Source organism: Panthera onca, chromosome A3 (assembly GCF_046562875.1).
Source record: "Panthera onca isolate mPanOnc1 chromosome A3, mPanOnc1 haplotype 2, whole genome shotgun sequence".
NCBI classification, from domain to species: Eukaryota; Metazoa; Chordata; class Mammalia; order Carnivora; family Felidae; genus Panthera; species Panthera onca.
In genome coordinates this window covers 101,055,075-101,066,747 of record NC_138341.1, presented here as the reverse complement: position 1 = coordinate 101,066,747, position 11,673 = coordinate 101,055,075, and the positions used below count along the sequence as shown (strand labels likewise).

At 39.9% G+C, this 11,673-nt stretch overlaps 1 protein-coding gene across 6 annotated transcripts in view; it reads right to left on the bottom strand.

The window, feature by feature from the left end:
• Positions 1 to 943: 943 nt before the first annotated feature.
• The window catches only part of SEL1L2 (SEL1L2 adaptor subunit of SYVN1 ubiquitin ligase), a 123,520-nt gene continuing 112,790 nt past the window's right edge, over positions 944 to 11,673 (bottom strand). For 5 of the 6 annotated variants that reach the window (XM_078444287.2, XM_078444286.2, XM_078444285.2 and 2 more), the window contains 3 exons: positions 9,468 to 9,640; positions 1,282 to 1,410; positions 944 to 1,147 (listed from right to left, as the gene is read on the bottom strand). In XM_078444287.2, the coding sequence (XP_078300413.1) occupies positions 1,025 to 1,147; positions 1,282 to 1,410; positions 9,468 to 9,640 (425 nt within the window). In that variant the 3' untranslated portion in view covers positions 944 to 1,024. The remainder of the gene's footprint in view (positions 1,148 to 1,281; positions 1,411 to 9,467; positions 9,641 to 11,673) is intronic. The other variant, XM_078444283.2, reaches the window with a different exon arrangement.

Below are 11,673 nucleotides of genomic sequence, written 5' to 3'. Positions count from 1 at the left end.
CTGCACGGCACTGAGCCCACACAGATTATTATCAACTCCACTGTCCCCATCTTCCAACCAATTTTCCATGAGGTTTTACAGAGTATTAGAAGTTACCATTTGTGGAGTTCATTCTAGAACACCAGGCCCTTTACATAGGTTATCCCTTTAATCTTCATACCAGCTAAGATCTTCCCATTTTGCAGATCAGGAGACTGAGGCTCAGAGAGGCTAACGAGTTGTGGAGCTGAGATTCAAGCCTGGCCCTTGACATAAGTCCTGGGCCTCCTGCTCCCTTCTTGCCCATGCTGCTCCCAGCCCCAGGTCCCTGCTCTTCCTGCCATGGGAAACAGGGAACTGGACTTTTTAGCTCTGTCCTCAGAGGCTGGTGTCTTCAGGGACCAAGGGAGAGCAGGGTTCTAGTGAGGGATGGCAGAGAGGGGTACAACACTGGACAGACCCAGGTGGCATTGTTCACTGCAAGCTGCTAAGGGAGCTTGGATAGAAGGCCCCTTGGGGAGAAGTGTGATCCAGTCCCCCTACATGGCATGCCACATGCTCATGACGTGGTTCACGGGATCATTCCCCCGAGATGAAGGGTCTATTTGTAAATTTATATCTTTCTCATTTTCTGAGGGATCTGTGTTCCTGCCCTCCCCAAACTCCTCCTCCTCTGTATCTCTGTATGTCTGTAGGAGCCAAGAAACACATTTGTCCTCTTGAGAGGGAAGAGGCTGTTATAAGAATGTGAAAATGGGCGGCCATTATCCCTAACTAGGGACTAGATTACCACAACGACAAGTTTGTAAGGAAACCTCAGGTGACCAGTCTTCAGCAGCTCACTCCCCCACAAGTGATCACCCAAACTAAGCAGGAAGTCTGAAATGGTTTCTGAAGACAGGTCTCAAGCTTTGTCCATTTTCCACCACAGGCCTGTGTGAGAAATCTGCAGCAGACTCTTGAGTTTCATGAGGAAATTCTTTATTTAGCAAGGATAGTTTGAAGTGAACTGTTCCCATGAGCAGGTTTTCCTGTGGTCCATATTCTACCCATAGCGATTTCTAAGCAAGAAGATCAGCACAGCAACAATTAGGCCAATCACAAATAAATCCCAGTATGGTCCAAGGGTGTTGTCCAATTTCATCCATTTCCAACACATCGTAAACTGCTGGAAGAGACATTCTGTCAAAACAAATCCAAGCCTCCCCCTCCATACACAACCGTCATCTCCTTCCATCCCACCATTCAAAAACTGCTCATTGGAGTTTTCAGAGACTTGGGGCCTATTTGAGACAAACTTACTTTAAAAAACAGGATATCTTGGAGCAAATGCACAGTTTCCAGTTTCATGAGAGCAAAGAAAACAGGTATGTGAGCATCTGGACTTGTTTGAGCAGCCATATCATACAATCTCCTGGCCAAGTGAATGTCCTACAAATAGAAGAATAGCCCTGACTCATTAAGTGCAGATTCCTTAGGGGTAATTAAATGGAAGCCATCACTTGAAATATTGTTATTTATCTTTGGTAGCCCACTACCTCCCCCATCCCTGGCAAGGCCGTCATGTCCTAATCCTTGGAACCTATGAATATGTTACGTTACATGGCAAAGGGGACTTTGAAAATGTCATTAAACCTAGAGATCTTAAAATAGATTACCCTAGATTATCAGGGTGTACTACATATTATCACATACTACATATCATCACATCTGGGTGTACTACATATTATCACATAAACACAGTTTTCTCAGGGCTGAGGTCAGGAGAGAAAGTCAGATACGGCAGAAGTACAAGTTGTAGCTTCTAGATTTGGGAAGGGCTCAACTTACTTGCTGGAGGGCCTCATGGAAAGAATGAGAAGGAATGTGGGCAGTCAGCGAGGAAATGGGACCCTCAGTCCTACAGCATAAGAAACTGAATATGCCCAACAACCTGAGTGAGCCTGGAAGTGATTCTTCCCCAAAGCTCCCAGTGAGGAACACAGACTGACTTTAGCCTGTGAAACTACACAGGATGGGTCAAGCTCACCCAGACTTTTGAACCAGAAATCATGAGATAATAAATGTGGTTGTGGGGTGCCTGGGTGGCTCAGTCGGTTAAGTGACCGACTTGCTTTTGGCTCAGGTCATGATCTCATGGTTCATGAGATGAAGCCCTGCATTGGGCTCTGTGCTCAGCGTGGAGCCTGCTTAAGATTTTCTCTCTCTCTTGCTGCCCCTCTCCCCTACTTGTGCACTCTCTCTCTCTCATAAATAAAAGTTAAATTAAATAATTAATTAATGTGAGTTGTTCTAAGCCACTAAATTTGTGGTAGTTTATTATGGCTATAACATAGAAACTAACACATAGAAAACTAACACAAAAAGCTTTCTTGGATACTGTGGGGCCAGACCTTAGATACGATTCCAGTTAAAGAAGTAGAACACTAGATGCCAACAGTCCAGCTCCCCCAAACAAATAGCAATACAGATCCTGACAAGCATTTAAAATTCCTAGTTTTCTTTATAGTACTTTTCATACCTGAAGTTACAGAATTTGCTTGGTCATTTGTCCTTGTCCTCAAGGACCTGGACTACCCCTCAATTGCCAGTGCCTAATGGAATGCCAAGTACATAGCTTCTCTCTGATAATACTTATAGAATGAATGAATGAACTTTTTACTTCTCAGGCTGGAATTTTGATTCCTCAAATTACATACTATATTTTTAGGGATCTTTCCCCGCCATTAAATTATGCCATGGCAGGTAAATTTCTTTTCTTTAATTTTCACCTACTTGTGGCTTGTTTTTATTTGTTTGCTTTACTTTTGCTTGATTTCCCAAACAGAGTAGTGAAAAAGCTAAGTAGTGTTGTTCTAAAGGTTGAAGTGCCTTGGGCCAGTCCCATTATTGTACTTTACTGGGTGCCTCTGGATTCGTTTCAAAAGGATAAGAAGAGAGATTTTCACAAACTGTGTGTATCTTGCATCTCTTTGTCCTCCCTGTCTTCTCTTCCAAACCTCCATTCCACAGAGTGCAGTAGTTGTGAATCCCTGCGGCCCCTGCTAAACCCATGTTTTGGGTGGTATTCTCTCAGCTGTGTTCTGCTTGTTATTTCTTAAATTTTTCCCAAAGCTTTGTGGTCTTGTAAATTGATTTGTTGGAGAAAGAGGAATGTTCTTGCTAGAAACTTAAAATGCAAGAGACTGTTCTGAACAAATCTTCCTGGCAACAGAGAAAATGGATGTTGTAAAAACTCTAATTTGTGTCTCTAATTTCAACAAATTCAGTGGGTGTTCTTTTGAAAGCACCCTGCAGATTATAAAGGCTGTGTCACCCCCACACATGAAAGGCATATTGACTTTAATAGGGCATTCAGGGAACAAAAGCATTTGTCAATATCTCAAGCATTCATTCTTATTTGAAGCAGGCAATAGTTATTAATTTATTTCTTCAGGCACAAACATCACAATTCAGTTGCTTAGTTTGAAATAAAAAATAGCAAGAAGTACCATTAAGGTGGGATAAGTGCCCTCCTTACCCAGGGGCCTCACAATTCTCAGTGGGGGTGGGGTGGGACATGAAAGTCTTTCTTAAAAATTCCCAGAGAAAGAAATTCCTGAACCCACTGGTTAATTAGGGCAACCCATATAAAAGAGATTTTATTAGCTGATTCTAGAAAAGGCTCCTTGTTCTTTGATCCTTGTTAGGAAGAAATCCAAGTCATTCATACAAAAAATTCCCTTTCAAAAGTGTTTTGATGATGGCCAGGGTTCATTAAATAAGTCCATTGCACACTCAGTCCACTTAGATTTAACTTTCCTGTGATACATTTGAGCTTATTTTGCTTTAAATTCAATGATTGAGGAGATTATGTAAACCGATCTGCAGTCTCTTGTTAAATAATGTGTTTCCAAGTAAAATATCAGGTTTGCCAAAATATTGCCCAATGTTCATGTGTTCAAAATAGCTTCTTATAATTCAAAAATACAGAATTCTCCAGGAATAAAGTATCTGGCTTATGAAAATTGTTCATATACACGATGCAGGAGTTTGCTAGCCCTGAATCTTTGGGTGACATCAAAAACTTCTTATACCAGGACAGAGGTAGATTTTTTGAATAGTTTATTCTTGTTTTCTAACTATAAATATACCATATACTAATAGGAGAAAACTTTGAAAACATAGAGCTGAAAAAAGTATTAAAAACCCACCTACAATTTCACTGTACATAGATAAATACTGGTAATATTTTATACACATCCTTCCAGCATTCATATATATATATATATATATATATATATATATATTCAAATATACATACTTTTAGGAATTTTTCAACTTGCACAATATTTTGTCTTCTGCTTTCTTAATCTAACAATATATTTCAAACAACATACCATGTCCTAAGATATTGCTTTAGTCTATAATATTTTTATTTTTAATAGTTGCATAGTATTTCATAATAATGGCTAATGCTTATTAAATACTCATATTGCGTGCCAGTTACCACCATAATTTATTTTAACCTCATGACAATTACATAGGGCAGATGATATTAACTCTACTATAAAGATGAAGAAACTGAGGCACAGAGAGTTTAAGTCAGTTACTGAAATTCATGTCACTTATAAGTGGCAGAACTGACATTCACATCCAGATGGCCTACTTCTAGCCTGCTCACTTAGTCACTGGGCCATAAAATACATACTACAGTGGTGTACTGCCATGTGATAGTTTACAGAGCATGTCTTCTATTTTGAAGCAGTTTGTTTGTTTGCTTGTAGGGTTTTTTTTCCTGTAATAAATAAAGTTATCCACACATAACTATTTTGCACATTTCTGATTATTTTATTAGGTAATAAGCCATTTATTTCAAGAGGAGTTATGGCCATTTTAAAGAGATGTGTGTTTTGTCCTGTCATATTTCTGAGAAGGCCATTTTAAATATCTAACTTGAACTTGTCCTTTCCAGAAAATAATTCTATTCTGGTGTTTAAAGCTTCAGCTCTAATACTCTATAAGTGGTCAGACCAGACAAATGAGAAGTGAAAATACCTTGTGTCATAATTACTCTTATTTTTGATAGGTTTATTTATAATTTATTTAGTAGATGTGGTTTTGTTTTCTTTGTAGGATCCCAAAAATGTGTTATCTGGTAGGTCTAACTATATATACTGGAAACTCATCTGCAAAGGCTACTTCCTCCCCTCCTTTTGTCTTAATTTAGGATAGATTTCTTAGTCCTTATCTTAAAACATACCTGCTTTCTTCCATTAAAGAAATTTGTCATGTGTTTCTTATAGTCCATGTTATAAAATCATTTTAGAACAAGACCTGGCAGTACTGATCCTTCCACCTGAATTCACTGTTCCCTCTTTAACATTTTCACACTACTTTATTTGTGTGAGCATCCACTAGTGCCTTTTTAGGCTTTCACTTTAGCTATGGACATATCTCTTCCATAGTAGGCTATGAGCTCCTTGAAGGTTGTCTTGTTCTTATATCCCTAGAATGAAGCACATTGCTTCCCGACACAAAATAAGCACATGAAAAATATTTGAGCGAATAAATAAGTGAAGAAAAACAAGTCACAGTGTCATGGTAGTTTAGAAGCAGATTCAGATATCTTTCAAATCTGGGGGCTCATTGAAGGGTTCATGGAGGAGATGATAATGGAACTATTCTTTGAAAAACTCAGGGGTCTTTAATGGTCAAAACTGTGGGAGAAGATCATTCTAGCAAATGGGGTGACATGATCGAAAGTCAGGAGGGTTAAGTTCAAGGTCTCTAGTTGGGAGGGAAGGAAAAGTACCCTAGAAGATACATAGGGGAGTAGGTAGGTTATGTCAAGGTAGGTTTGAATGCCAGACTAAGAAGTCTGGACTTCATTAAGCAATACAAAGTCAATAAGATCATTTTATTTTTGTTTGTTTGCTTGTATTTTTTTTTCTCTGTGTGTGCATGGTTTTTGGAGGAGTGAGGTGGAGGAGAAACAGTACCAGAGTTGTATTTTATAAAAAATAACATGGTACTGCTCTGTTAGATGGATTATGTATTAACTAGGGTAATGCTAACACCTGTAACAAACCCGCAAATTTCTTTTTTTTAAATATGAAATTTATTGTCAAATTGGTTTCCATACAACACCCAGTGCTCATTCCAATAGGTGCCCTCCTCAATGCCCATCACCCAAACTCCCAAATTTCAACAGGGATATTCCTGGTTGGTAACTGAGAGACCCACTCTCCTTCTACTATGTGATTCTGCCATCCCTTTAGAGCCTCTATAAGTTCTGCATTTAACAAATGGAAGGGGAAAGAGACTAAGGAGAAGCTCCATCTACTTCTTAGCCACCTTGGCCCAGAAATGACAGCCTTCATTTTTATTTCTGTCCCATTGGTAAGAACTAGTCACAAGGATGAAAGGGAGCTGGGAAATGTAGTCTCTGACTAGAAGACACATGTCAGCAACAAGTCCTCCCCGTGAATTGGAGATTATATATCTTTGGCAGACACAGCTTTCTCTGAGCGGATTTAAAGGAAGAACAGTAGAATGGAAGACGACTGAGAAGCCTTTACAACAAGCCTGAATGAATAGAAATGCTGGCCTGAACCAGGATACAGACAGAAGGAATGGGCAGGAGGGGATGGGCAAATCATTTTGTTCATGGTTAAATTTCTGAAGTACTTCTGAATCAAGCGTAAATTGAGACAAAGTTGCATAACAACTTGTGAGCTGAGTGCTTATATTTCTAAATTAGTTCAGGTCCTCTCCCAGTTCTTCCTCAGGCATTATTTTATATTCCCACAACAATGGTGCAGCCAGTCTTGGCCCACATTTTAAGTCAAGGAGCTCACTGAGCTTAATTCGAAGTCATAAATTGGGTAATGAGATGCTTCTCAGTGAAGCTATTAGGATTAAGTCACCTACATCACCCAGTCCTGATGCCCTTTCCTAAAGACAGATGAGGACAACAATGACCCATATTTTTATACTGATTTACCACAGGTTGACTTATACCTCACTTCCTTCTCCCAGAGAGTTTTGGTTTACAAACCCTTTTTTGGTTCTCAGAGAAATCCTGGTAATGATATTATACTTATCTTTCCTGCTGGTTTGCGTGAGGACTAACTAATAAAGAGGATTGTGAAGTGCCCTGCTGAAGAAATGCTTAATTACTTGATGACTTAAATGCTGTGAAAGTCTGTTCTAATTGCTTTGCTTTCATTAACCATCGCTCGAACAAGCTTCAGCTTTTTAATTATCAGAATATTCATTTTAAGGATTAGAAAAGGTGGTATCTCCTTGTTAATTTGACTATGAGATGGCAAGATTAATAAAGTTTGCCCCTGGGTACTTGGTTATTATTTTTCGAATTGCAAAACAGAAGAAATTCATAAAGACAAAAGAGAAATGGCTCCTCACCAACTAAACCTAAAATTCCTCTGTCCGGATCTAAGTTCAGCTCTGTTTCTTATTTTTTGTTTACAATTTTTTATGTGTAGAGACTTTCTGTAGGAAAAAATACACCTGTGACTGTGAGAAAGGGTCAAAATGAACTAACTACCTGTGATTTAACAGGACCTGGATAGGAAGGAACAGAAATGTGTCCAGAGACAAATTACAAAGTTTCTTCTAAATGTATGAAATGTATGTCTTGACAGCTGCTGCTTGACATAGTGAAGACAGTGACTGGGAGAGAGGCTAGCGGTGACTCCAAGGAAGAAAACCAGACCTTCTGATACAGTGGGCCATCTGGGCTCTGGTAGGCAGTGTCCTCTCTGGTGCACAGTTGACCCTGTGTCATCCTTGCCCCCAGGCTGTTAAGGCAAAATGGTCTCATTGTGGTGAGGATAAGGCTGTCATGGGGACCAAGTCCTTAAATCACACAGGACAGGTGAGCTAATTTGAATTTAACCCATAGAGTGGGGTCATTTTTATCCGTGATACACACAGTGCTCCTTTCACCTTTACTGTTACATTTTGCATGAGGAATGATGAATAAAAGCTTTAATTTTACTGAAACTTTACTTAGCAGTCACGCAAATTCTCTTCTGACCTAACTAACAGTTATTCCATATGCTGACTACAAAGCCCCTTCACAAAGGCTTATTTTTTATTTCAAAGCCTGGGGAGGGAAGGTTTCATTGTTCTGTTTTACAGATGTGGATGATGGTTAAAAGGGAGTGGGGTGTGGCTAAATGACATCCAAAGAATCTTCTGATTTAGCTATTTGATCTCATTTTATAAACACAGGAAGCCTGTACCTGCTAAGGATGGGGAAAACAGACTGGATTTGGATTTGACAGTCTTTCCACTGCTTAGGGTTCTGGGGCTGATGGAAAGTGATCAGTCAAAAAGCAGGTCACAGGGAGAGCTCAGGAAGGCAGGGATCTGGATTGTTGGTGCTTGAATAGGAAGCCCGTTGGTTGTTGCACAGTGCACAATTAGCAGTCAGATAGGAAATTCCCCACCAATAATTCTCAACTACTAGCACAAATGGAAGAAAGAAGAAAGCATAGAAAAGCAGATAACCCCTTCATTATTTGGCTCTCAAAATGCAGCAAGAAGTATAAATACTGATACAAAATATATACTCGAATAGTAAGAATGACTCAGTGCAGGGCCCACTCTTTCAAAAACATAGGGTCAGACAGGCCTGGGTTCAAATTCTGACTCCCCCACCAATGAGTTCTGCAAATTTGGTCGGTGACTTAACCTCTCTGCACTTTGGTTTCCTGAAGCATACAATGATGACACTGATAGGACTTCTCTCATTTATTGAGTGGTTGTGTGATTTAAATGGCATAGTATATATAACACACCAATGCCTGGCTATTACTTTCATTATTGATATTTAATACACCTTTCTCACTGAGTCAGAACCCAATGCCATCTTCTTTAATTACACTTACCAAGGGATTTACACAATATCTCCTTGTAGTGTTAGTTCTCTTTCTTAATAAATATGCCTTATATCCTCAAGTTAAGTATAGCCTTTGAAGGATGGAGATCCATTTTTTTAGGATTCTCCAGAGTGCTCAGCACTGTGTCATGTACATAGTGGGTGATTTATAAGACATTCCTGGATTAATGTCACCTTGGTATCCAGCTCTGACCTCAGTCCCACTCTCTCCTTGTTTACTGAAAGCTTGAGAGTCAATGGATATTTTAATGGAAAAAGGCCTGGGGTGTAAGGGAGTGGAGGCAGGACCCACTAGTATAGCTGGGAAAAGTGTGAAGTTATGAATCTAATTAGCCGAGACTAGATTTATTTCAACTTGCTGGTTATGTCTTTGGGCATAAATGGAGAACATAATTTCCTCCTCATAGGGTTCACATTAGGGTAAGTACTATGTGTTGGTATGGGGGGAGGTACTCAGCAAATGATGTCTTTTCCTTGCTTCCTCTACACTGATGACATCAATGAATTTAAAAACATTTACAAATGTTCCCTTCCCATTCAGCTGCCATTACTAGGTTTGGATTATTACCAACACAATTACCTTTGCGATACCTAAGCCATGTTCATACATATAGGCCAGATTAAACATGGCTTGAGCGCTGTGGTATTTGTCGGCTGCAATGCTGTAATGTGTGGCTGCTGTTTGATAGTCCTTCTTAGTCCCGTAGCCATAGTAATGGTAATCTCCAATTTTTACTCTAGCGAATGCATTGCCTGATAGAAATATTAGAAAGAGAAGGAAAAGAACTCCAATGATTCACATACAGTTCCTAGTAACTCAACTTGATGATAATATACATAAAAAAAGAAAAACAAAAGACTCAATATCCTAGAATCAAGATTAGATATAACTTATGGATATAAATTATAATGCTCATTGTTAGCTGTCTTCCTTGCAGGATAACTCCCACGGTATAGTACAAATGTTCATTCCTAAAGAATAAAAATTATGAATTTTACCTTTTAAGTTCATTTTGTGAAGGTAGGTCAACTCTTGAAAAACTAGATCCCACCCCTCCAGTTCTCAAACTTCACCCCTGAAGCTGTGTTCTCCTGCATCACCCATGTCTCCCTCTTTCCTAGATTAGTCCTGTCAGTCATTTAAACACACTTTGGTATCTTCTATGAATGAAAACAAATCCTTTCTTTATCCCATGGTGTGTCCTTTTAACTACTCCCCATTTCTCTGTTCCCTTCACACTCAGCCTTTCCAAAGTGTGTTCTATACTCAATGTCTCCAAAGCTGCACTTCCCACATACTCTTAACCCACTCCAATCTGGCTTCTGCCCCTCTCCATGGAGCTGCCACTTTTAAAGTGGTTGGTAACCTCCATGCAGCCAAACCCATTGGCCACTTCCCTGTCCTCATCTCATTGGACCTATCTGCCTAAGAACTTTCCTCTCTTGACACCAGTCTCATTCTTTGGGTTTCTCTCCTGCCTCATCAGCCTCTCCTCTTTTTTTTTTTTTTTTTTTTTTTTTTTAACATTTATTCATTTTTGAGAGACAGAGCACAAGCTGGGGAGGGGCAGAGAGAGATGGAGACACAGAATCCGAAGCAGGCTCCAGGCTCCGAGCTGTCAGCACAGAGCCCGACGCGGGGCTCGAACTCACAAACTGTGAGATCATGACCTGAGCCGAAGTCAGATGCTCAATCGACTGAGCCACCCAGGCGCCCCCAGCCTCTCCTCTTTAGACACTTGCCTGACTCCTCCTCCACCCAGCTTCTAAATGTTGGAATATCAAGGATTTATTAGTTAAATCCTTCTTCTCCTTTCTTCTCTTCCTTCTTTTCTCTTCTTTCTCTCCCACCCTCCTCTATCTCAACTCTTTTTCTAGGTGATCTCAATTAGTGCCATGCCTATCTTCATGTTTACTCTTCCTGAATTTTATCTACAGTCCTGTCTTTCCCCCAAGTGCCCGACTCTTCTAATCACCTCTTTGACTTCTCTGCTTGGATCCCAAAATATGCCGTGGAGATTCCTAACACCCAGCTACCTCCCTCCCTCAAACCAAACCAAACCAACCCAAATAATCAGTTTCTTCCCAATCACAGTCTTAGCGTCACTGTTCAGGCACAAATTTAAATTAGTTATTCCTAATTGTTTCCCCCTCCCTTCCATTATAGAATCCATTAGCAGGTCCTGTTGGTTCTACTCTCAAACACACCTGTTTCTTGCTGTCTCCTCCACCACCTAGTTGAAGCCTGGAATACTACAATATCTTCCAAACTGTTCTTTTATTTCCACTTTCCAATATATTCTCCATACAACAGCCAGGATGATTTTTTTTTAATATAAAGTCAAATCATATTATTCCCTTGTGTTAACCCCCAAAGTGCTTCACTTTGCACTTGGAATAATATCCAGACTTCCTAGCTGACCTACAAGTTGTGCTTCATCTGCCTTTTCTGCCTCCCTGACTAGCCTCATCACATGTTACTTTCTCAACATGCTCTAGCTTTCTTAATTTTCCTAATACTCCTTAAAAACATCAAGCTCATTCTTGCTTCAGGACCTCCGCATTAAGATTCTTCATGCCTGTCTGCCTGGCATGTTTGGACTTCCTCTGACTCTTCATGTGTCTGGTTTCTCATTATTCAGATCTCACTGCAAATGTCATGTCCCTCCTAGAGGCCTTCTCTGACTACTCTGTCTAAAGCATTGCCTCAGCACCCCACTCTGGGAGTTATCTATCTCACCTCCATGGTTTATTTTCTTCACAGCATATATCGCTGTTATTTTATT